Source organism: Ruditapes philippinarum, unplaced genomic scaffold, assembly GCF_026571515.1.
Source record: "Ruditapes philippinarum isolate M1 unplaced genomic scaffold, ASM2657151v2 ctg1734_1_1_1_1, whole genome shotgun sequence".
NCBI lineage: Eukaryota > Metazoa > Mollusca > Bivalvia > Venerida > Veneridae > Ruditapes > Ruditapes philippinarum.
In genome coordinates, this window is record NW_026853883.1 from 43,220 (window position 1) to 70,709 (window position 27,490).

Sequence of the window (27,490 nt, forward strand, 5' to 3'; positions counted from 1 at the left end):
TATGTTACGTCAATAATGCTGTTATATTGACTCGTGGTCTATTCTTTACTGAATTAATAGTGGTTTAATACCTAAGTCTATAAATAGTAACATTCAGCTTCAGTACCAATTATGCGCGCGCGCGTACGGAATGTTAATTTACTTCCGGGTTTTTAGATAGAAGAAGAAAAACATACCTCAATCAAATTTTTGATGTTGATTCATTTGTGATTGGCAAACCATTTCGATTTTTTGCACACACGTTTTTTGTTTACTGTGAATAACAGGTGCATTGCTTTAAAAATGCACAAAATGGGGAAATTGAAGGGTTTTGAGATTGTTTTGAATGAAAATAAGGCAGTGTTCCACCCAGGTGGTAAAATTGTTGGAAAAGTAATAGTGGAATTAAAAGGAGATATGAAAATGAGGTCATTAAGGATATTTATGAGAGGTGTTGCAAAAGTTCACTGGACAGAATCAAGAAGTACAGGGAGCCGTCTTGGCTCATACACAGAACATTTTAATGCTGAGGTGGAATATTTCTTTAAAAGACAAGTATTGTTTGGAGGGGGTGAGATTTAATTTTCTTCCTTTTTTTTTTAAATTGACATATCTAACATCTGTAATGTTTTTTACTGTATGTTCTGTAATCAGTCACTAAAAATAAAGACAGTATAAATGGAAAAAAAAGAAATATTTAAAAGATATATATATGATATTTATAAAGAAACAAAATCAAGGTTTTAAGTCTGAAGATATAAATTTTAAACAATAGAAATTGTGCATCAAGTACATATATAGACAGTTAAGATCTATCTTCCGTTAATGTCAAACCCCTCGGAGATGAGACTTAAGATTGGCATCGATTCAGGAAAAAAGATGTGATTCAGGATGGTCTAGCTATTACACATAGAATGATACTTGAAGTACATGCATAATATTACAAGGCTTGGGTCTATGAATGACTGGAGTACATGTATATTTATACGATGAGTGGAGTACAAATTACATATACATTGTACATGTATATATATTATATTATGCTAAGTGGGTCTATGAGTATGATAATGAATAAGTGGAGTACTGTGATGATGTACAGCTGTATATAACTTTATAAGCCTGGGTCTATAAATGAATGGAGTACATGTATATATAAAGTAATAAATAATTTTTGTTACAACACTGTATTTGAGTACATTTCATGTTTTCTCGTTGTAGAAGTGTCAGAAGGGAGAGATGTGCTGACTGAAGGAAGACATGAGTTTAATTTTGAGTTTGACCTTCCAATGGGGTATGTACAAGTATAAGTTTAATATATTGCTTCTTTTAATTAAAGACAAGCATTATAAGTCTTTATAAGTTAAAATACAAAATAATATTTAAATTAAATACATGTACTTATAAAAGATTTTCTGTAATTATGATATCATATAAAAATGATATATATCTTTAATTTTGTATTAACATATGATTTTAAAAGGTACTAAATTAACATTAAATGGATCAGACACAATTACTAAACCTTAAAATTATAAGCCAAGATAACAAGTCAAGTTAACCTAAAGAGAGCAACTGTTTATTAAGACCATTCTTACTTATTTGTGGTCTTAAATAGATAAAATTTGTGTTTAAAGAAGTGCATTTTTTTATTCTTCAGCAGGGGTAACTTAAACTTAAAGGGCTGCTTTCCCTCAGAAAAATTCTTTAAAATCATGCACTTTCCTTAATATTTCAATGAACATCAAGATATGCTCCACCTTTAAATTTTCAAAACCACCATGTTTTTCCCCAAATTCAAGGAAAGGGCCCCTGAAAAGCCTTGTTAAGTCTTTGTTTCTCCTGTCACAATAGTTATCAGGGTCATCTTTTTTGTTTTATGTTCTTTTTACTTTACAGCATACATGTACATATGTATTATAAAAAAGGTATTTCCCATATATTTACAGTATACCTGAAATGAATATGAATGCTTTTGATAAAGGGTTTATTTTAAATATTTTCTATAAGCATAATTTTACTTATAAATAACATGTTTAAAGATACCAAATTTTTATAGGCTGTATTGTTTTTATAATGATAATCTATTAGTGTTATAATTTATTACTCTTGTTACTCTTACTGATTGGCTATTTAAAAAACTAGTCTAACTTTTACATTAAGATTTGCAGTTTTTACTTTGAACTTTTCTTTCATGTATGTTTATATTTTTCAGGGGCATAGCCACATCATTTGAAGGTAAACATGGCAATATAAGATACTGGCTGAAAGCAGAAATGGACAAACCTTGGGGATTCAACAATAAAACAAAGAAAGCCTTCACAGTTATAAGTCCTATAGATATAAATAAGCCAGAATATCAGGTGGGTATGACCATACATGTATATGACTGTACCTTGTTAAAGGGACTCCACTAAGGTTTTTTTTGACATAACAGGACTGGAAAAAATATGTTATATTACTAGACTAGAAACTTTTTTTTTAAGGGGGTGGGTGGGGGGTTACAAAATACCTCGTAATATCATATAAAGGCAATTTTGTACAATTACATATTCTTGATCTACATGTATGATAATAATTATGGTAGTTTTACTGGAAATATGTTTAGAATTTTTTTATTGCAATACATTAGGAATGCAGATATTTATGTGTTAAAAAAGTTTTTTGAATTGTATGTTCTTCTGAGGAAATCACATAAAATCATTTTTGTTGGTTCTTTATGCAGGTTGTTACAATTGAGTGCACACCTAAATGTACCGTCCTAAATATAAGTACATGTACAGCCTCTGAGACTGACAACTGTTTCAGGGAATTGATGCATAGGCTCATTTCTAGAGTATTACATGTATAATAATTAGATGCTAGCAAGTTCAAATCCCAGCCATGGCAGGATCTTTTCTGATGCTTTGGCATCTTCCTGTTACAAAATGAAAATGTTTGTAAGAAAGTAATACATACATAATACAGACATTTCTTTATGCAGGGGTTTCATTATATGCATATTATTTACTTACGTATTTCTTCACACATGTACATGTTTATATATTGTTGATTCAGGTATGTGTTGAGAGCAGTGTGGAAAAGACACTATGTTGCTGGTTGTTTACTTCAGGACCTATATCTATCACAGCAAGAACTGACCGCAAAGGTTATTGCCCAGGTATAGTTAACTTTATCAACACTAAAATTGTAAAATGGACTTGTCCTTAAGTTTGCTTAACTGAACTTTGAACAGTCCATTATTGTTTTAAGGGTTTCAGTACCAAAGTACCAAGCAGTATGGCAGAGTGTTGGACTGTGAATCGGGCAATCTGGATAATTATGTCACTTTTGTTGGTTTGGTCATGAAATCCTTTCTACGTTCATTAGCACTGTACATGTACCTCTCCTCTGACATGTACAGAAGTAATCAGTTCTTTTCAATAGTTAAGGCAAATAGTACTGGTAAACTGCTTGACAGCCTGTCCAGGAATGATGCGGTGGCTGAACTGTGCTCTGGTAAATTCAATGTGGCTTACTGCTGTGATTCAAAGTGAAAACTACCAACATCACCACCACAAAGCAGTATAGAGTAGAGTCAGTTTACATTTACATTACTTTTACCATGATATTTAAGAAAGGAAAAGGAATTTTAAAATGCATTTAAATAAGGTTTTTACAAAATACAGTTTTTCTATAGCTTTTATTTTTCAAATTTTTTTTAGGTCATTAATTTTACAGTGGTTAGTAAACCTAGTTCTGTATCATTTTTGTTTCAGGTGAATCAATAGCTATATCAGCGGAATTTGACAATCTGTCAAAACGTACAGTGATACCCTACGCCACCTTATACCAGACACAAGCATACTTTGCCAGTGGTAAATCACGGGTCAGAAAGACCAAATTTACTGTCCTCACAGGTTTGTTTATACAGAATTTATTTTAGTTCGATTGTGTAGGAAGCTATAAGCTTATAAACTTACTTTCGAATCCGTTCCTGGAACCAACCACAACTGAGCAATAAGTGTAAAGTTTCTTGCTGAAGGAAACAACGACTTGCCCCTGACTAGGTTTGAACCCATAACCTCACAGTTAAGTTGTACATTTTTTTTTTACCTAGCAGTTTTATCAAAATTTATAATCTATTGTGATCTATTACTTTCATTTTTTATGCTCCCCAAAGGGAGAGCATAAAGTCACCACTTTGCCTGTCAATCCACTTTTCTTGTACTAACTACAAGAGATATCAACAAGAAACTTTGTAGGTAGATAGATCTCATCGAGTAGAAGTGCATTGCATAAGAACTGTTACTCTGCCTTGCCTAATTTTGGAGTTATTGCCCTTTTTTAGCTCACCTGTCACAAAGTGACAGGGTGAGCTTTTGTGATCGCTTTTCGTCCGGCGTCCGTCCGTCGTCCGTCCGTCGTCCGTCGTCCGTAAACTTTTACTTTAAATGACATCTCCTCATAAACCACAGGGCCAATTTCATCCAAACTTCACAGGAATGTTCCTTTGGTGGTCACCTTTAAAAATTGTTCAAAGAATTTAATTCCATGCAGAACTCTGGTTGCCATGGCAACCGAAAGAAAAAACTTTAAATATCTTCTTTTAAAAAACCATAAGAGCTAGAGCTTAGATATTTGGCATGAAACATCTTCTAGTGAGTGTCTACCAAGTTTGTTCAAATAAAAGCCCTGGGGTCAAAATTGGCCCGCCCCGGGGGTCATTGATTTTCCCTATATGCATATAGTAAAAACTTAAAAATCTTCTTTAAAGAACTCAAAGAGCTATGGCTAAGATATTGAGCATCAAACATGTTCTAATAGGTGTCTACCAAGTTTGTTCAAAGAAAAAGCCCTGGGGTCAAAATTGGGCCCCGCCCCAGGGGTCAGTTGATTTTCCCTATATGCATATAGTAAAAACTTAAAAATCTTCTTTTAAAGAACCAAAAGAGTTAGAGGCTTAAGATATTTAGCATGAAACATGTTCTAATAAGTGTCTACCAAGTTTGTTCAAATAAAAGCCCTGGGATCAAAATTGACCCCGCCCCGGGGGTCATTGATTTTCCTATTATATGCATATAGTAAAAACTTAAAAAATCTTCTTTTAAAGAACTCAAAGAGCTATGGTTAAGATATTTAGCATCAAACATGTTCTAATAGGTGTCTACCAAGTTTGTTCAAATAAAAGCCCTTGGGTCAAAATTGGCCCCGCCCCGGGTTCATTGATTTTCCTTATATGTGTATAGCAAAACTTAAAAAATCTTTTTTGAAAAAAAACCCAAATAGCTAGAGTTAAGATATTAAGCATGAAACATCTTTTAGTGAGTGTCTACAAAGTTTGTTCAAAAAAAGACCTGGGGTCAAATTGGCCCGCCCCGGGTCATTGATTTTCCTTAGGCCTATATGTGTATAGCAAAAACTTAAAAATCTTCTTTGAAAAAACCCAAATAGCTAGAGTTTAGATATTAAGCATGAAACATATTCTAGTAAGTGTCTACAAAGTTTGTTCAAATAAAAACCCTGGGGTCATAACTAGCCCGGCCCAGGGGTGTCATTGTTTTTAACTATATGTGTATAGTAAAAACTTTAAAAATCTTCTTTTAAATAGCCCAATGAGCTAGAGCTTAGATGTTTAGCATGAAACATCTTCTTATGGTGTCTACAAGTTTGTGCAAATAAAAGCCCTTTGGTTAAATTGGCCCTGCAACGTTTGGGGGGGGGGGGGTTCGGGGGGCCTATATACAGGTGAGCGACCTCAGGGCCATCATGGCCCTCTTGTTCATATTTACTTTGTCTGGGACATAACTCTGAAACTACAGAGATTTCAGTAAGAAACTATACTTCACTGTGTCTAAAACCTATTTGGGGAGCATCACCCAGTTCAAATGGCTCTTGTATAAGATTTTTTACATATAAAACTGGATTAACTTTGCCATTCCTGTATTGTTAAAACCTGGTCAGAATTTCCTTCTTTGAAACAGTAAATTTTACTAATTTATTTTTTCTTTCCTTAGTTGGTAATCTATGATTTTACTGAAAACTAGAACTCTGTGAGTCAGATGTGTCACCTTGTGAACAATATAGTTTAGGAGAAATGGCCAGGACAAAAATGAAATATGAAAATTAACAAAGGGCAATAACTCAAAAAATAAGAAGTGCAGAGCAGCAGTTTCTGTGCACTGCACTGCTTATCAAGATCTATCATCCTATGAAGTTTCAAGTCTATAGTTTTTGTAGTTTATGAGAAATGGCCTGGACAAAAATAAAGTATGAAAATTAATAAAGGGTAATGACTCAAAAATAAGAAGTGCAGAGTTCAGGTTCTTGTACACTGCACTTCTTCTTAATGAGATCTATCATCCTATTAAGTTTAAAGACCATAGCTTTTATACTTTAGGAGATATGGCCTAGACAAAAATAAAGTATGAAAATTAACAAAGGGCGATAACTCAAAAAATAAGAAATGCAGAGTACCAGTTCTTGTGCACTGCACTTCTTCTTAATGAGATCTATCATCCGATAAAGTTTCATATCCATAGCTTTTATACTTTAGGAGAAATGGCCCGGACAAAAATAAAGTATGAAAATTAACAAAGGACAATAACTCGAAAAATAAGAAATGCAGAGTACCGATTCTTGTGCACTGCACTTCTTCTTAATGAGATACATCATCCTATGAAGTTTCATGTCCATAGCTTTTATACTTTAGGAGAAATGGCCCGGACAAAAATAAAGTATGAAAATTAACAAAGGGCAATAACTCAAAAAATAAGAAATGCAGAGTACGGGTTCTTGTGCACTGCACTTCTTCTTAATGAGATCTATCATCCTATGAAGTTTCAAGTTCATAGCTTTTATACTTTAGGAGAAATGGCCTGGACAAAAATAAAGTATGAAAATAAACAAAGGGCAATAACTCAAAAAATAAGAAATGCAAAGAATGGGTTCTTGTGCACTGCACTTCTTCTTAATGTGATCTATCATCCTATGAAGTTTCAAGTCCATGGCTTTTATGGTTGCAACACAAACATCTTAATAATTAAACATTTTTATGCCTCCACAAAGTGGGGAGCATATAGCGTTGCACTTGTCCGTCCGTACGTCTGTCTGTCCGTATGTCCCGAAATATTGTGAACCAAATTTAACAGAATTATGGTCCTTTGTTGATTTTTTCACTATATACTATGTAGAAATATTGTGAACGCAACTCCTCTTAAACCAGTTGGCAGATTTTGCTTAAACTTCCAGGGATGAACAAACTTAATGTGTAGATGGTAGTAAAGGAAGGAATTTTTGCTGCGACCAAATTTAACAGAATTATGGCCCTTTGCTGATTTTTTCACTATATACCATATTTATGTTGTCAGTGGGGGCATCCGTGTCCTTTGGACACAGTTCTAGTTTCAAATGTATGTTACTGTAGGCCAGTGTAGTTTAATGATTATAAGCTTAACAGTTACTATGATTAAAATCAGTATTTTGGCATATGAATGGACACAGATACAGAACAGTACCTAGTGCTTCATTTACTTATTTATGTTAGTTTTCCAAGTATGTCATTTTGTTAATTGTCACAATTTTATTGAAATATTTAAAGTTGTTATACCTGTTGTAACTTGTAAATAAAGGAGAGTGTAGTGAGTGGAGGAGGAGGCTTAAAAGTGCAAAAATTCTTTGTTTTTCTTGTCCTATATATTCCTATATTTCTGGGAAAATGGTCCTATATTTCAGAGGTAAGTCCTATATTTTTTGGACCAAAATTCACTTGACAAATTAAATTTTTTGGAAACTTTAACGAAGGTTTCAAAAATAAAAAGTTTTCGGGGAAAAAATTGATCAATAGCATTTCTGAGGCATATTAGGCCTTTAATGTCTTTAGAAGTTTAAAATTCAAAGAACATGTCTTATATGATGAGATATGTAAGTATAGAGTTTCAATATAAATGTTAATCCAAACCAAATCTCAATCTGAATTTTCAAATTTAAATAGCAGGATCTGCCATGACAAGGAGTTAGATATTAATTAATCATGAGGTAGATCATCAAGATTTTTCCTTACTGATATGATTATCTGTACTGTAAAATTCCTATTAAATGTCTCTCCCCTCATAAAGGCCCCCCCCCCCTCAAAGTTTTTTGATAAGGAAAAAAAAATGCTTTCATCATGCGAACTCGAGGAAAATTTATATTTTTTTTCAGTCCTTCAAATCCATTTTTTTTTTAATCAACAAAAAAATGTATATAAAAACTTTAAATTTTTATTTTATTAAAAAAACTTGTTTCCGGGTTTTTTTTACAATGTTTTTGGGTTTAAAAAAACTCTGTGGAAATAAAGCAAAAGCCCCCTCTCCGGGAAAAATGTAAGACCCGGGGTGTTAATAGGAAATTTTGGGTTTTTCCTCTTCACCAAAACACCTTTTTTCCTTTTTTGTTAAGAAATCATGCTTCAAAAGATATAAAACCAAATGCTTTTACAAATTTTTACGAATTATTTTATTCAAACCAGAATTTAGAAAGTAAAAAGTTTTAACTCCCTTTTACTTAAACCAAAATTAAACCCAAAAATTCGTAGAAATTTTTCAGGGCCTCCTGCTTTTAGCTGTTATAGGAAGATAAAAAATAAAAAAAAAAATAGGCAAAATATATACTTCTTTTCTTGATTTCTATATATATGAAATCTCTTGATTTGCATAACTAATTTATGTTTGCATATGTATAAAAATATATAAAAAAACAGCATCAAAAGGAAAAAATAAATCAAATAATTATAAAAAAAAAGAAATTTGAAAAAAAAAGCATTAGATTTCAAGATATTATGTGAAATAAAGAATACCTGTAGCAAAAACTATAAATAAAATTAATGTGCTAAAATGTGCTGGGTGTTATGAAATTCCTTACATTTTAGTTATATCATAGACACCTGCTGAGAAGGTATTACATGCAAGTGCCTATACATTCTTCTATAACATAAAACAAAAAACATGAATTCTGATAAAGTTTATCGATAAAATGACTGATTATATATACATTGTATATCACTTGAAGTTTATTGTATCAGTGAAAAAATCAATCTGGGGGATATGTGGTGATTGCAAAAATGATAATACAGCCTAACCTCTGATGAAAGGCCCTTTGTAGATCAATTACCTCTTACAGTATAACGTCTGGTGAAAGGCTCTCTGTAGAGCAATAAACCTACTACAGTGAAACCCCGTGTGAAAGGCCCTCTGTAGAGCAATAACCTCTTACAGTATAACCTCTGGTGAAAGGCTCTCTGTAGAGCAATAAACCTACTACAGTGTAACCCCTGGTGAAAGGCCCTCTGTAGAGCAATTACATCCTACAGTGTAACCACTGGTGAAAGGCCCTCAGTAGAGCAATGACCTCTTACAGTGAAACCTCTGGTGAAAGGCCTTCTGTTGAGCAATTATCTCCTACAGTGTAACTTCTGGTGAAAGACCCTCTGTAGTGCTATAACCTCCTACAGTGTAACTTCTGCAAAAAAGGCCCTCTGTAGTGCAATTACCCCATACAGTGTAAACTCTTGAGAAAGGCCCTCTTATCTGTAGAGCAATAACCTTTTACAGTGTAACCTCTTGAGAAAGTCCCTCTGTAGTGCAATTACCTCCTACAGTGTAACTTCTGCAAAAAAGGCCCTCTGTAGTGCAATTACCCCATACAGTGTAAACTCTTGAGAAAGTCCCTCTGTAGAGCAATAACCTTTTACAGTGTAACCTCTTGAGAAAGTCCCTCTGTAGTGCAATCACCTCATACAGTGTAACCTCTTTAGAAAGTCCCTCTGTAGTGCAATTACCTCATACAGTGTAACCTTTTGAGAAAGTCCCTTTGTAGAGCAATTACCTTTTACAGTGTAACCTCTGGAGAAAGGCCTCTTGTAGAGCAATTACCTTTTACAATGTAACCTCTGGAGAAAGGCCTCTTGTAGAGCAATTACCTATTACAGTGTAACCTCTGGAGAAAGGCCTCTTGTAGAGCAATTACCTTTTACAGTGTAACCTCTGGAGAAAGGCCTCTTGTAGAGCAATTACCTTTTACAGTGTAACCTCTGGAGAAAGGCCTCTTGTAGAGCAATTACCTTTTACAGTGTAACCTCTGGAGAAAGGCCTTTTGTAGAGCAATTACCTTTTACAGTGTAACCTCTGGAGAAAGGCCTTTTGTAGAGCAATTACCTTTAACAATGTAACCTCTGGAGAAAGGCCTCTTGTAGAGCAATTACCTCTTGATTATGACAGAATCGAATCTTCCCAGTTAGATTAAGCTCTAGTGTTGTGTTAGTAAACAATATATTTTATCTAGTGTTGTGTAAGTCAACAAGACATTTTATCTAGTGTTGTGTAAGTAAACAAGATATTTTATCTAGTGTTGTTTAAGTCAACTGTTCATGTTATCTACTGCTGTGTTAGTCAACAAGACATGTTATCTAGCAGTGTTTAAGTCAACAAGACATGTTATCTAGCAGTGTTTAAGTCAACAAGACATGTAATCTAGCAGTGTTTAAGTCAACAAGACATGTTATCTAGCAGTGTTTAAGTCAACAAGACATGTTATCTAGCAGTGTTTAAGTCAACAAGACATGTTATCTAGCAGTGTTTAAGTCAAGAAGACATGATATCTAGCAGTGTTTAAGTCAACAAGACATGTTATCTAGCAGTGTTTAAGTCAACAAGACATGTAATCTAGCAGTGTTTAAGTCAACAAGACATGTTATCTAGCAGTGTTTAAGTCAACAAGACATGTAATCTAGCAGTGTTTAAGTCAACAAGACATGTTATCTACTGCTGTGTAAGTCAACAAGACATGATATCTAGCAGTGGTTAAATAAACAAGACATGCTTTCTACTGCTGTGTAAGTCTACAAGACATGTTATCTAGTGTTGTGTAAATCTACAAGATTTTACATCTTGTATCATTGTGTAAGTCAGCAAGTTATTTTATCTATTGTTGTGTAAATCAGAAAGTTTTTTTTATATCTAGTGTTATGCAAGCAAATTAACTCCTTTTGTCTATGTTTTTTCTCTAGGTTTGCCAGTGGGACCAGGAACTAGAGGAAGCTGGGACTCACAACTTCTCAAGATACCAGCAGTCTCACCTTCCATTATAAATTGTTGTGTTATGAAAGTGGACTACTTTGTCAAGGTCGGTAATTTGGCTCGAAGTATTACCTTGCACAATTCTAGGGCCTTTTTTCCCTCGTCTAATGAAGGGACTTAGTTGGATTATTTTCCTGCTAATTTTATGGATGTTTTACAGCCTAAGGAAAGAACCATTGGCAGAATTTTTTCCTGCTTTGCTGATTTCGGCTATTTTATCTAGAATCTGCCTTACTAAGAAGAAAGTTTGCATATTTCGAGCTCTTTTCTTCTATGGCCAGAAAGACACTTATAATACACTTAGGCGGGAACCACATACATTTTGTATTTATTGAAGATGGATTTCGTCTTAACTTCGGGTGTACTTTTTCGTAAGGGTCGTGCTTTGAATTATAAATTTTCTGTTGTTTGTTAAATATCGAATAGATATCTGTATCAAAATATACCTGATTGAGCTAGACTGTCTTTATGTAGTTATTGGTACTTTATATCAAAGGGTTCATGTCAACACTTGTCAGTTTCTGAAATAGGACATTATTTACTCATATTTATTGATTGTACATGTATAAATTGATTAAAGTATATTTCTTCCTTGTCTATAATGAAATTTATGATAAGATCTTATCTAAACCTTATATGTATGTACTTTTTGTTTTCATGCATAGCAAATAAATGCATGGCATGCCCTGAATGAAGCATATGGTCACCTTAGTGCAGTAACAGGTTAATTCCTATTGAATTATAAAAGGACTTAACCTGTTACTACATTAAGGTGACAATATGTTAAGGTAGAAAAGACATTCCGTGTTACATTTACCCTTGTCTGTGCATTCCAAAATGTTGTGTCACATGTACATGTAGCTATAAAAGTGTTTGAGCTAGAGTCAAGAAACTTTACAGGAAATTTGATCAGAGAGTGAATTTGTGCACCCATGTGTTTCACGTGTGGATTAATTATCCCCCCCCGCCTGATATAGAAAAATTGCTCCGTCCCTCCTTTTTGGGCTCATTTTTGTAGCAAAATTTTCCAAAAAAATATTTGAGATATCAAAATTGAAAAATTATAGGTGGATAGACCCCATTTGAGGAGAGTGCAGTGCACAATAATGATAACTCTACCCTGCATATTTTTTGAGTTATTGCCCTTTGTTATTTTTCAAAATTAATTTTTGTCCAGAGCATAACTCAAAAAGCCTTTGAGATATCAACATGAAACTTCATGATAACTCTACCTTTCATAATTTTTGAGTTATTGCCCTTTGTTATTTTTCATACTTAATTTTCCACCTGAGTGGAGCATAACTCAAAAGTGTTTGAGATGTCAACATGAAATGTCATAGGTGGATAGATCTTATTGAGGAGGAATGCTCTGCGCAAGAATGATAACTCGTCCCTATATAATTTTTGAGTTATTTCCCTTTGTTCTTTTTCATAATATTTTGTCCGGAGCTTATCTAAAAAATTATTTGAGGTATCAACTTGAAACTTCATTGGTGGATAGATTTTACTGAGGAGGGGTGCTGCACACAAGAATTATAACCTGCATTATTTTTCAGTTATTGCCCTTTGTTATTTTCAGCCATCAGTATTCACATAGGTTTCAAATCTGTAATCACTTCAGCCATTAGTTTTCATTACCAAAAGACCTCTTAAAATTGAATTATTCTGCTCTACTTCATATACATTCTTCCAATGAGCAAACCCATTCGGCGGGGGATGGCCATGTTGACATGGCTCTTGTTCAGTTTTGTTAGAGTTATCTCCCTTGACTTAGTAAAAATTTGTAGTTCATTCATTCATTTATTAATTCATTATTTCATTCACTATTTCACTCACCACCCAACTCATTTATTAATTTATTTATTCTAGGTTGCCCTTCATATCCCTGGTGCGTACAATTTGACCATGCATTTACCAATCATGATTGGAACGGTGCCGTTTCGACGTGGAGTTTTCAATTTTACTGACTCAAATTTCTACAGGGAGACTCAAGCTCATTATAATGCCATGACATTTCTTGGACTTCCAAATCCACCACCATACCGTGAAACCATTACCCCACCACCACCTTTTGAAGGTAAACTTTTGTCTATGTCATTTTTAAGCTCACCTGAGCACAATTTGCTCAAAGTAAGGTATAAGGATCATGCTTTGTGTGAAATGTGTAGTGCATTGTCAACGTTTTACTTTAAACAGCATCTTCATGAGTAAAAATTCAGGTATTTTCCTGAATTCCTGGTTTTTGATAATGTTATAAATTAGGAAAATAATGTTTTGTTGCTGTTGTTGTTTTCTTTTGAAGGGGGAGGGGGGTGGGGATTCAGTGTTTACAATTTGACATAAATTAGTTACTTCTAGTACAAAAAGGATTTGATATGGATTTTTTGGACTCTAAAGATGAAAATGAGGCTACACAGGGTACAAAAGTGATTTGATATGGAAATTTTGGTTTAAAAAAGTAAAAAATGGTTTAAATTGATAATCTTAGATCCAGTAATGATAAATCTTTAGAGATCACAGAATAAATAACAGAATGACAAGCAATCAAAACATACCATTACAGGAAATTTAACAGTCTATCAAATTCAATATTTCAAATTTAAATTCATTTAATCAGAAGGCTGAAAAATGGGCAGTTGACCAACAAATTGATATACTAAAGGTCAACTTGATTCTAATGAAATTCTTATTCATTCTCAAGAATTAACCGATTTTAACAGTTGTATTAAATTATGCTAAACAATTTCATTACAGACCCACCAACATATGCAGAAAGTGTAAGTGGCGCTGTCAATTTATGGGACGAAGATGATGACAGAAATAACCCCGAGGAGAATATGGGTGATCTCACTTACACACCGTTATACACATATGTGTACAACTACAGACCACCACCAAACTACACAGAAGTTGCACAGGTAAATATAGAGATAAATCAAAGAGGAAAAATGTATAACAATTTCTTATGTAATCCTTAAAGTTGCAATTATTATGATGATCATAGATGTTTTTATAATGATGGCTGATTTCTACCACTTTCTTATCATTGTCTTTTTAGCTCATCTGTCACAAAGTGACCTTTTGTGATCGCTTATCGTCTGGCGTCCTTCCGGGGTCCGTCCGTAAACTTTTTCTTTAAACGACAACTCCTCATAAACTGCTAAGCCAATTTCATTCAAACTTCACAGGAATGTTCCTTTGGTGGTTACCTTTGAAAATATTTCAAAGAATTTAATTCCATGCAGAACTCTGGTTGCCATGGCAACCAAAAGAAAATCTTAAAAATATGTTCTTTTAAAAAGCCAAAGAGCTAGAGCTTAGATATTAAGCATGAAACATCTTCTATTGAGTGTCTACCATGTTTATTAAATAAATGTCCTGGGGTCAAAATTGGCCCCGCCTCGGAGGGTCATTGATATTCCTTATATGTATATAGAATCTTCTTTTAAAAAACCCAAAGAGCTAGAGCTTAGATATTAAGCATGATACACCTCCTAGTGAGCGTCTACCATGTTTGTTCAAATAAATGCCCTGGGGTCAAAATTGGCCACGCCAGGGGGTCATTGATTTTCCTTATATGTATATATTAAAAACTTAAAAATCTTCTTCTAAAAAACCCAAAGAGCTAGAGCTTAGATATTAAGCACAAAACATCTTCTAATGAGTGTCTACTAAGTTTGTTCAAATAATAGCCCTGGGGTTCAAATTGGCCCCGCCCCATGGGTCATTATTTTCCCAAAATGTATATTGTAACAACTTTAAAAATGTTCTTTTAAAAAGCCCAAAAAGCTAGAGCTTAGATATTTAGCTTGAAACAGTTTCTAATGGGTGTCTGCCAAGTTTGTTCAAATAAAAGCCTTGGGGTTAAAATTGGCCCGCGCGGGGTGGGGGGGTGGTCATTGATTTTCTTTATATGTATATATTAAAAACTAATGTTTTTACACATGCACTTTTTCAGATATAAATATGAACTTTCTGATATCAGTTTAAGATTTCGATTTTTTATCTGCTTTTGCTTATAGTTTTCAATATTTCTTGTTCCTTGTCATAGAGATTTTCTGTATACAGTTGTGGACAGGTGACTGATTTCAGGGCCATTATGGCCCTCTTTTTTGACATAAGATTTTAAATTTGGACCAGGGGCTTAATTTCTGATGCCGAATTGAATTTTGATATTAACTGATCTACTTTTGATATTTTAGATATCGCTTAACCTTCTTTCTTGATTTTTGATATAAAGACATGGAATTTTGACTAATGGTATAATTTCTGATGTTAAATCAGATTTTGATATAATCTTATATACTTTTGATAATTTTGGTATCTGTCAACCTACTTCCTTGTTTTTTGACATACAGACTTGAAATTTGGACCAGGGGTGTAATTTCTGATGCCAAAGTGATTTTTGATATTAGCTGACCTACTTCTGATACTTTTGATACCATGTGACCTACTTTCTTGTTTTATGACGTACAGACTTTATAAATTTGGACCAGGGGTGTAATTTCTGATGCTTAATTGAATTTTGATTGCAGCTGACCTACTTGAGCCACTTTCTTGCTTTTTGACGTACAAACATGAAATTTTGACCAAGTGTGTAATTTCTGATGCTGAATTGAAGTATGATATCAGCTGACCTACTTCTGATTTTTTTTTTTTATATCATTTGACCTACTTTCTTATTCATTGACATACAGACTTGTAATTTGGACAAGGGATGTTATTTCTGATGCTGAATGGACTTTTAATATCAGCTGGCCTTCTTTTGATATCTTTTACATTGTTTGACCTATTGTTATTTTTTTAGGTACAGTAATGTTAACATATAAAATGTATAAAAAATATGTTGTCTCAGCTGTAAATTTCAAACATCTACACCTTACATATTTTGCATATGACATTTTGTGTATTCATTCACAAAAGTTATAAAAAAAATTGTCCTATCAAAATAAACCCTGCTATAGTGGTCATTTATTCTTCATTTATTCTACATAGTCTCATGGGTACACACTAGTAACATAGATATTTTTTAACAAAGCTATTCCAAAATATTAGGACAAAATATTTCAATTTATATTGTGAATAATGAAATGATGGGTCAGGTGAGTGATCTAGGGCCATCTTGGCCCTATTGTTTATTATGAAGAAAACAATCAGTGTTGTGAGAGTATATAACTAGAGGGGCAAGTTAAAGTTAAGCTGGACTTGCCTTTGGGCAAGTTCATTTGAAAAATAATTTCTAACACTGACAAACAGTTGTTTCTAGTGAGCAACTCAGGGCCATCATGGCCCTCTTGTCTTATAAGGTTTCATTTGGAATTAAAATCAATAGGATTTTTTTTGCTAAAATTTAAATACATGTATATTCTACTTAAAGTTAAAATAACAATAAAACTGTCACAATTACTCAGCTTTATTTTAGCAGTCCAAAATTGAACATAACACAGCAATCTTTATTAGTGGTATTGAATTACAGATAAAGTATTTTGATTGTTTCATACTATGATTACAAAGATGTTTTGAAGCTGCGTGTATAAAATTAGTCTGACGGTAACCAAATAATAAAGGATAATGTAACAGACAAAAAAGCCCTTAAAGAATGGTGAATTTCTTGTGAAATATCTGAAAAAAAAGGTCATTTGGGTTACAAAATAGTATTTTGATGTAAGAAAGAAAAGGAACAGATTATATAAGAAACAATCCGAGTGTATTGTATGATTAAAGTAACTGCATATATAAATTTTCCTTTATAGAAGAAAGTCACAATTAACGATTTTTTCCCCATAATTTTCATGGTACATACTGGACCCATTCACAAATCGGGGAAAAAATGCTGACAGAATCAAACATAAGTAAATGGTCACTTAGCATTATGATATTTATGCAATTTTTAAGTTGGGCAAGCCATCCAATGAAAACCAGCAGCATGGATTACTGTATCAGCCCATATTTTAGCATGTACTTTTGCTTGTTCCTTTGATAATTCTTCCACAGTCAATATTAGTCTTAAATTTCTGTTTTGTTCGAAGTCAAGCAGTGAAGCACCCATGGTAAATGCAGGTGTGTTTGTAAAAGGCTTCTTGAAAGTTATTGTAAATGTGATAGGAAATGGACTGCTGGTATGCCAATGATGGACAAGACCTGATTGACAATGCTCAGTCTTCTCCATTTCAGATTTTACAACCTCTGTGATTTGTGACTTCTGGTTTTGAACTGTCTCAGCAAGCCTGGTTTGAGTATTTGATAAGTCATTGAGGTCTCTTGAAAGTTTTTCTAACTCTGATCTGGTTTTAATCTGACACATTGTTTTATTTTGTATCTCTTTATCAAAGTTATTCTGTTGTTGTTCAACCTTCATGGAAAGTTTTTCATGGTTGTTGGATAGTGCCTGGAGATTCTCAGTTTCCTTTGCCACTTTCCTTTCCAAATTTATTTGATTAAGAGTGTTATTTGACATCTCTTCCTTGATATCTTTCATTTCATTTCTCATTTGTTGTGTAAGGTTGTCAAAGTTTTTAGATAAGACATATAAATTGTTATTAGTTTTTATAATTTCTGTCTCCTTTTTCACCATTTCCAAGTTGTAACTTGCCATCTCTCCGGTCAACACTTTTACCTCTTGTCCAATCTTTACCAACTGTTTGTCACTGTTGTTCCTGAAGCTAACTAAGTCTACAGCAAGTTTGTCTATTTTAGTCTCCATGGATACCAACCCCTCGCTATTTCTTGCAATATCTTCATTTACTTCAGCCATTTTCTTCTCTATCCTGCATGTAGGTAAAAGAAATAAACTTGAAATATGCCAGTTGTATATGTAATCTAACATTATGTTATAGTGTCTCTAAAATATATTGGTATGGTTTGAAAGTCAAATGTTATTCAAGTTAACCCTTTACCTGCCAAGGTGGTTTTTTTCTTCAAAGAATTTACTGCTTTTTTTTGTCAAGGAAATTTTGAAGGAAAAAAAAAATCTATGCTAAGAAAATAAAGTTATCTTTCTAATGTCCCTAAAGGTAGTGATACAGTTAATGCCTCTTTATTCTGTCTGTGGCATATATTAATTGAACATTGTCGGATGATGACTGTGCTATGTGCATAATGCAGGTCTTTAGCAGATAACAGCTTATACATTGATGTATAAACTGGCCAACATTGTAGATGTATAAAATGGCCAAAATTGTTTAAACTGGCCAAAATTGTAGATATATACACTGGCCAAAATTGTTTATACTGGCCAAACTTGCAGATGTATAAACTGGCCAAAATTGTAGATGTATAAACTGGCCAAAATTGTTTAAACTGGCCAAAATTGTAGATATATAAACTGGCCAAAATTGTATATACTGGCCAAGCTTGCAGATGTATAAACTGGCCAAAATTGTAGATGTATAAACTGGCCAAAATTGTATATACTGGCCAAACTTGCAGATGTATAAACTGGCCAAAATTGTAGATGTATAAACTGGCCAAAATTGTATACACTGGCCAAAATTGTAGATGTATAAACTGACCAAAATTGTATATACTGGCCAAACTTGCAGATATATAAACTGGCAAATATTGTAGCTGTATAAACTGGCCAAAATTGTTGTCTATCTCTCTGTGTCTGGTTCATACATGTAACTTTTACATTGGAAGTCAGTGTAACTTTTACTGTCTTAGATAGATATTGAAATCACTTGGCATTAGTCACAAGCATGAGCTGATCTGTGAAGCATAACATAGGCATTAAAAAAACTGTAATTTTTCTAAGAAAGGACCAAATTAACTTGACCAATAATAGGAAATAAGTGTACCGCATTCCAAATTAAGATGATGCATTCTCTTATACAAATTAGACATTTTCAGTTAGAATTTTCTAGATTACAACATATAGCTGCAATAAAAGTATTTTACCCAAAAATGGTGTAGTACATATTTTAATGACACATAGTGTTCCACCATGACACAAAACCTTTACATTTACAATACTTTTGATGGAAAAAAACTGTTCAAAGTTATTATAGAATTATTCTATCTTCCTCTTAAAACAGTATGCTTGAAATAAAAGATTTGCTTAGAAATCAACAAATAAGAACACTGAAGTCAGCTATAGGAATCTTGTTAACAGATCTTTTATACTGGAATGTTCATATAGTTCAGACTAGTTCCTTCTGACATGTTGTAAATTCTGTCAATCAGTCTTTATTTCATGACATATTTTGGCTAGCTTAACTATTCAAAGAATAGGAATTTCTATTGTATTTACATTGGCATCTGTGTCACACTTTGATAAAGTTTTTGCACGCAAGTTTGTATGAAGGGAATGGGTTTAAATTTCAAACAGTTTTTGAAAGCATATTACAGTATGTCACTACAAAACCCTTAACATGGATTTTGACAAAATTACGGCCCTTTGAGAACTTGCAAAACTACATTTTTCAGGCTTTTGTTTTACGAATAGTTGAGCACCCACCCTGTCCTACTGACAGCTCTGCTATATTTAAAATATCATTTTGTATTTGTCTAAAAAATATAAAGTTTTATAAGATTATTATGCCCCCTTCGAAGAATAGGGGGTATATTGTTTTGCTAATGTTTGTCTGTCTGTCGGTCGGTCTGTCTGTCCATTGGTAGACCACATGGTTTCCGCTAATTATCTTGAAAACTATTTTTCATAAAGTCTCTTCATATTTCACGTAGTGATTGGTCATAACTAGTAGATGACCCTTATTGATTTTGGGATGACTAGGTCAAAGGTCAAGGTCACAAGTGTCTTAAATGTCAGAATGGTTTCAGCTTATTATCTAGAAAACTATCTATCACAAATTTTTCATATTTGACATACTAATTGTTCAGAACTAGTCGATGACTTGTGCCGATTTTGGGGTCACTTGGTAATATCTAGTATGTGAATCCTACTTTTTTAAGGTCACTAGTTCAAAGGTTAAAGTCACAGGCCGACCTTAAATGTCAGAATGGTTTTGCTCATTATCTTTAAAACTATTCATCACTAAGTCTTAGTCTTTATATTTCACATATTGATTGGTTATAATTAGTAGATGGCCCCTATAGACTTTGGGGTCTTAAGGTGAAGGTCACAGGTGGACCACATGGTTTCCTCTGATATCTTTAAAACTATTTATCACAAAGTCTTCATATTTCACATACTGATTGATCATAACTAGTAGATGACCCCTACTAATTTTAGGGTCATTAAGTCAAAGGTCAAGGCCACAGGGGCCTTATGTGTCAGAATGGTTTTGCTCATTATACTAATGACAGCTTTTATTTAGTTTCAGGTCATATATTGGTCATTTTTTTTCTTTTTCCATAATTGAACTCTTCCTTGTACCCATTTATGGCATGTTTATATAACAAAATTACCAGTAGTATGAGTCATGGGGCTAGAAAGGGGGGCATATGTGTTGTTTAACATTTATTGTTATAATAGAATATCAACATACAAGTTTTCTATATCTTGTCTTGTCTGGTCCGGTTCTGCTTTCTTTCTCACAAATGCCTTTTTAACATCTTGACATGTTTCATCTTCAGATGAGGTGCTTGGAGAGATTGGAGATGTTGTCTGAAAATTATTTAAAGTGTCTTTACTCTTATCTATGATTGACATTTTGTCATTTCTATATTTGTTTAGCAGTAAAGGCAATGGCTAGAATAATTATTAAAAATTTATGGTTGATTGCTTAAGTCTGAAATAATGCATAAAATAGCACACAACGTCTTCCTCCATCTGTGAGCTTCACATAAAACTTAACAAAGGTATTTATAAAAAGATAAATCACAACCATGTTTCTATCAAAGCAACACATTTATAAGTTATTTTGCCATCACAGTGTAGTGTTGAACTTGATTTTTTCAACATGTTCATGGTCACCTTTTGTGATCCCCCCCGCTGTCTAATTATTATACAAATGTAATCTGAAACCAGTGTAAGGATATTTACCAAAAGGAATGGCTAGACCCTAATCAAATTTGAAATAGTTCAGGCCATTGCATTAAAGCAGGTCTTATGGCCACAAATGGGGTTTTAAAATGAAAATTTTTAACCTCTACAAAAATTGCTCAGATTATGTCTTCAGGGTGAAAATTGGTCCTGTGCCAGGGTCATTGGTTTGTTTCATGCATCTTATCAAGCTTAGATGTTTAATATGAAACATTATGCAGTTGACCTCAAACAGATTTGTTAATTTTGAAAGTTAACAGGACCTGGTTTTAGCTGACATCAACTTGCAGTGTTTTACACTGTTACCATTCTGTCCTCAAATGAGTGCTTTTTGGGCCAATTGTCCCCTTGATTATAGATAGTTGTTAAGAGACTACCTCGAAGGAAGTCAGAAATTGATGTTCAGGAACTTAACAATTACATGAATCCATGTTTTAAGAAATACTTGGAATACAGTAATTGGAAAATCTTTTTATTTCCCATTTAATGAAGTAAAATTTGTTTATTTAATTCTTCAGCATTTAATAAGTGTTAACTTACATTTGTGTAGATTCCTGTGACTAATCCACATTGTGATTTGATCAGGTCAACTTCTGCTTGAGTTGATTTCAGTTTTGTCTGAGTAAATGTCAGTTCAGCTTTGGTCGACTTCAGTTCTGATTTGGTTGACATAAGAACCCGACGTAACAAGGCCATTTCACTATTAATCACATCTATTTTAGCACCTAGCATGGAATACACCGCAACAGCACTCAAATTAGCATCTGTGTACTTCCAAGTGTAGAAAACCAACATTGATTGTAGCAAAACCTTGTAAATGCACATTTTTTTAGTTATAATATTTTTTTTATATTTAATCCTCAAACAAACTGGAGAAGTATCCGTAACAAACATAAACACGCATCTAATTTCTTTATATAGAATTGTAAGTATTTATATGGTAATAAAAACAGAAGATACTGTTTACACTTAAAGCATGTTTGACGGATATTTGCAGTAAATCTAGAGTTTTCATATTTTATTTTGTATGTAATTTCCACACCATTCTTACACCTTTAAACTGGTTTGATTTTCAGAAAAGACTCTAAAGAGTTAAGAGTCTAAAGGCATTTTTTAGTACAAGCAGGTAGTCAGTCCTTTTTACATAATTCAGGTAGGCTGTGCTCTAAGTGCTTGACCATCTAAAGATCAAAGGCGCCATTGACCTTTACTTAATTTACTTTATAATTTCTTATTTCTGGTTCGTAGCGTAATGTATTCCCGTTAAACCACATGAAATAAAGTTTTAGACTCTTTTATGAATGATTGGCTGATAATAAATCATGATTTACTTATTTACTGCAATGGTGGCCATCTTTGATTTCAAAATGGACACCCTTCTCTAAACAAATATAAGTGATGTGCTTTTAAACAAAAGGATCTTTATCTTTATTAAAAAATAAATGATGATATAAGCAACTTGCATGAAGAATTGTACACAATGTGTAGGTATCCTGAATTTCATCATGACCTCAAACTATTTCAGGTCATTCTTTATGGGCAGGTATCTGAGATTTCAAATGTCCAACAAAATCTGCACAATTTAATTTACCATTAGATGTTTAAGTCTTTAATTTTGATAAAATAGCATGTGTGTAAACCATTATGGACACTAAATCACTTTATAACTTGAATGTCAAAAGTCAAATTCAGTATGCAAATATTTTAAAAATTGCCTTAAGTTTCATCTTCACAGGCTAGAGACTATGTCTCTGTGCCTGCATGTCATTGCAACAACACGGAATAACACGGTTCAAAATAGAAAAAAACAGAATCCCTAAAGAATGCTCAAAACGGCAAAATTGAAAATGTTGCAGGCTCGTACATGTAGCTCAGGCATAAGCACAATTCAACATTTAAACATGGCAATTGTAAAATTTGGAATTTAAAATCATCCGCAAACCTGTTTTACATACTTTCTGTCAACCTGAGCCAACAGTTAAACATAATTTTGGTTTTTGGTTACTTTTTATATGTATTATTTTTGTTGTATAATGGTGTAGCTACTTTATAAAGTGTCGTCTTGATTTCAGAGAATAACTCTAAAATATGTCTAGGTTTAAACGCTGCATGGTTTAAATCAGACCATCTATCTGTATTGAAATACTAGTAAACTTAAATAAATGCAAATGTCATTTTAAAGCAGCCCACCTCCAGATAAATGCTTACTATCATGAAAATTTTAAAAAATGTAATTAAAAGTATAACATTTTATAGTAACCAAAAAGAAGCAATTTACCCATTATCAATAGCATTTACATCCCACGTTAATTACAAAAAGAGGTCAAAATAAGCAAAAATTGCCATTACTGTGTTTAAGTAACGCAGTAGAAATATTATAAGTTACACACAATGAAAAATAAACCATTTATTGCTTATAACATGTAAATTTATACTCGTATCTTGTATCATTCTTCTTTTCCTTAAAGTCTTAGTACATTTTTCTCAAGTTTGAATTTATTGAATTATTTTCGCTCAATTCTGAAGGCATGCTGTTTTAAGCTTTATTATCTTTCACTTTGGAAAAAATCACTCGTAAACAGCGGTTTTATTGTTGAACCATAAACAGCCTACGGACGGTGAATGATATTATATTACGGAGTAAAATATTATAGGTCTATTAATTGTGGGTTACAAAAATTCATACCATTTTTACATTACACATTAACACAAAGTCATTGTCGTTACAGGAAGGCGGCATAATATACAATTTACGAGATTTAGAAATTAATACCACATGATAACAAAATGGACGACAAAGTTCTCATAAAGGGGCGTCTACAGGCCATGTTTTTGTTGGTAACCTATATATAGAACTGTAATACTATCTTCATCTAAACCAGTGTGTAGGCTCTTTTGGGATAAAGACTATTATAGATGAAACATTAGATCTAATATTCAAGAAGGAGCCTATTTTATGAAGAATTATGTTTCAAATGCCCACCTGGATGGCGATTTCTAGTATTTATGGAATTTATAATTTGGATCTTGAATGTTTTTATCTTTCCTAAAAGTTTAGTGCATTTTTTTCAATATTGATTTTCTTGAAATAGTTTGGCACATCTGGAGGCGTGCAGCTTTAAGGCTTACCAGGGCAAACGTAGAGAAACCTCCATTAAATGTACAAACTTTATGGTGCAAAAAAGTCGCAATTTATACCAAAATAAATGAGAATCATATATGTGTCATTTAGATGTTATTTTCATACTTCCAAGCATACAAACACTGTTCTTTTAAACTCAATTTCAATGTTTTTTCAATTAGTTTTTATCCCCCTAAAGGGAAGTCTGCTAAAATGTCTGTCTGTCTGTCCATCCGTCTGAGTGTCCTCATGTGCCAGTAAGGTATATTTGACAATTTCCAAGTTAAAAGTAATGAGTTTAAATTCCCTATCATGACGCCTGACCTTTTGAATGAATTATTGGTTATTGGGGGCAAAAAGCTGCTTTTGTAGTTTGAAAAAAAATGATGAAGATCACAAACATCCTTACACGTCAACTCAGTAATTTATCTTTTTTTATCCCCATTTATTCTTCTATTGTTCACACTTCAGCTGACTTAAATAAGCAAAACTTTAAATTAAATTTCAAAAAGATGTGTATTATCTTGCCTATGGGATAATTTTTAGAGTAAAAATTAAAAGAAAAAACGGGCGCCCATTTTGAATTTAATTTTTAAAGGTCAAGGACTAAAAATATAGCTGTGGTAGGGCAAAAAATGAATTCAGCATAATTGAAATAGGTATGTAAGCACAACTACCTTCTTGTACTAAAAAATGCCGTTATGATGAACATTCCCAAAATCAAACCAGTCTACTTCCAACATCTTGACTTTGCTTTTAACTGAAATTATAGAACGATTTCAAAACTGTGAATGGTATAATCCACATGATACTTGTTGTAAGACATTATTTTTAAAGAAATATTTTTTGAGTTTTATTATATACTTTGAACTTTGTAAGGGACATTATTGTATGCGTATGATCTCATTTAGCAGAAGTGCAGTGCAAAAGAATCATAACTCTGTCTTGCATAATTTTGGAGTTGTTGCCCTTTTTTTTATTTCTATACTTTGAACTTTGTCAGGGACTACAGGGGAATTAACAAGAAACATTGTAAGTAGATAGATCTCATTGAGTAGAAGTGCAGTGGAAAAGAACCATAACACTGCCTTGTCTTACTTTGGAGTTATTACCCTTTGTTTATTTTTACACTTAGATCAACTTCAAACTTTGTATAACTAAGCAAAAGTGCAAATATCCTTGAAATTTAGGTCTACAATTTTGTTTTGATGATTTCTAGGTTCAGTTCAAATATGGGTCACCTGGGGTCAAAAACTGGGTCACACTGCCCAAATATTGAAAAACCTTGTTCAAGCTCTTGTGATTACATCTTTTAATCAGTTGTCATCAAACTTTGTCAGGATGCTTGTCTCAAAGTAATTGCTCGGATGAGTTTGATAGATCATCTTGGCTCTCTTGTCACACTTTTGTCAGACAGATGGATTGGGACAGACACGCTTATTGTATGATACCTAGGTGGCTTCTCTATTGATTGTTCTCCCTATTGTTCTTTTAGCTACTTAAGAGAAAATATAGCCATGTAACAACTTAAGGAATGAATGACATAAAAGTTTATAATTACCAATTGATCCTCACAGTAGCCACCCAAGTGCTAAAATGTAACCATAGACGGTCAGTAATGAACAAAGCCACATATTTATCTTTTCGTCTTTGATCAGGAGAAAAATCCTTTGAAAAAATTGTTTTTAATTTTCTCATAATTTATATATTTTCCTCAACTTTTTTTCAGTCCGACCAAAATGAGATTGTATTCCCGCCTGATCTAGAGGTTATAAATGGAGGATCATGATGACAGCACCAAAACATACTCTAAAACAGTTGTTTTTATTGGTTGACCAAGCTGTAAGCCTGTATGTGATTGGTTAAACTGATTCTGGTTGTTACCTGTCTTAGACTTTTTGTGAAAGTCAATTTGATTGGTTGACCAAGATGCAAGGTTGATTCTGATTGGTTTCAAGGAGGTTGCTTGCAGTTATTCTCAGCATGGCATGCTTTTTTTCAAGAAAGCAAATCCTGCGAGAAATAACATTTAAAAAAAACAAAAACTGCCATCCATGTGCCTGATATCAAAATGTTCTGTAAACACTGGCATTTTCTGTTTACTTTAGATTATTTTGCAATCTATATTCAGATGATATATTTTGTACTGTAGATTTAAATATTTGCCATATTTGGTTGTGCTTTTTTTATTGGTATGATAATATTATGTTTAAAATAAACATTGTTGTCATATCTATAAACTTGATATCCATGACATATTTATTGTTGTTGTTGTTGTTGTTTTTTGTTCTTTTTTTTAGTATACATGTACATGTATTTTGTAATATTTCAAATTGTTAATATTCTGGGAATTGAATGTTATACATATACCCGGTATGTTATATTTGAGCTGTGTCTAGTGGTATGGTCTATTTATGGAGCTGAAAGTGAAGTTAGATATTTAAAGGATAATTATCATAAAACAGCATCATAATTTTAAAGTTGATATCATACATAGAGGATATTCAATTTTTTATTTTCATCGAGTGGTATGAAAATAAATATTTCATGAGTGGCTTCTGTGGCTAACTGAGTGAAATATGATAATTTTGATACTGCAAGATGAAAATTTAGCCACAAGTGAAATATGATAATTTTGATACAATAAGATGAAAATAAATCCCATATTTATAGGAGAAAAAAAACTTGAATTTTCTGTTTATTAGAACTCAACTATATGTTTTTCTCTATTTGAAAACTTTCCCCTAAAATTTTGTGTATTGACTGAATTTAGAGGAAAGTAGTCTGGCAAGACACCAACCAGTGAAAATACAGAAAATATGTTTCACTGCAGTGAAAAATACATTTTGACTGTGAAAATAAACATGTGACATTATGCCCATCCAAGGGTATATAGTGAGTGAACAGGTGAATATCAAAATAAGTTTTCATTTTGACATAATTCCTTTTAATTTAGTAATTTACTTCCCATAAACAATAAATAATGCACAGATCCAAATAAAATTTCTGTAAATATCTATGAGAATTCACCTCTGTAGCTCAGTTTATAAAAGGGTGGGGCAGTCTTTACATTTTAGGCAGATGTATAATTTTATCCTGAACGTTTTCCAATATCAACTGTTGGTCAAACATCATTTAAACAGTCAATATTTTGAATTATAAAGTCAATTCAGCTCAACTTGACTATGAAAATATGAGCATAATGTCACTTTATATGAAATGTATTTCGTCATAAACATTTTACTTTGCCCTAAACAATCATCAGTTTGCAGAGATGGATGTACTATTTATAATAGAGCAACAAACTGATCTAGTGCAAAAAATAAAATACATTTTTTTATTATTATTACAAGGGCT

General features: G+C 32.9%; 2 protein-coding genes across 2 annotated transcripts; one reads left to right on the forward strand and one right to left on the reverse strand.

Annotated features, from left to right (window-relative positions):
- The first annotated feature begins 121 nt into the window (after nucleotides 1-121).
- LOC132738237 (arrestin domain-containing protein 3-like) lies at nucleotides 122-26,178 on the forward strand. Its single transcript, XM_060725697.1, has 9 exons — nucleotides 122-550; nucleotides 1,198-1,270; nucleotides 2,192-2,339; nucleotides 3,034-3,136; nucleotides 3,735-3,875; nucleotides 11,000-11,115; nucleotides 12,939-13,146; nucleotides 13,824-13,987; nucleotides 25,863-26,178. The coding sequence occupies exons 1-9, from the start codon at nucleotides 283-285 to the stop codon at nucleotides 25,920-25,922; spliced, it is 1,281 nt and encodes a 426-aa protein (XP_060581680.1). The 5' UTR covers nucleotides 122-282; the 3' UTR covers nucleotides 25,923-26,178.
- LOC132738232 (uncharacterized) lies at nucleotides 16,476-21,906 on the reverse strand. Its single transcript, XM_060725693.1, has 3 exons — nucleotides 21,553-21,906; nucleotides 20,516-20,634; nucleotides 16,476-17,836 (listed from the first exon to the last, which is right to left on the reverse strand). Exons 1-3 carry the CDS (start codon nucleotides 21,904-21,906, stop codon nucleotides 16,960-16,962), a joined length of 1,350 nt encoding a protein of 449 aa, XP_060581676.1. The 3' UTR covers nucleotides 16,476-16,959.
- Nucleotides 26,179-27,490: the final 1,312 nt, after the last annotated feature.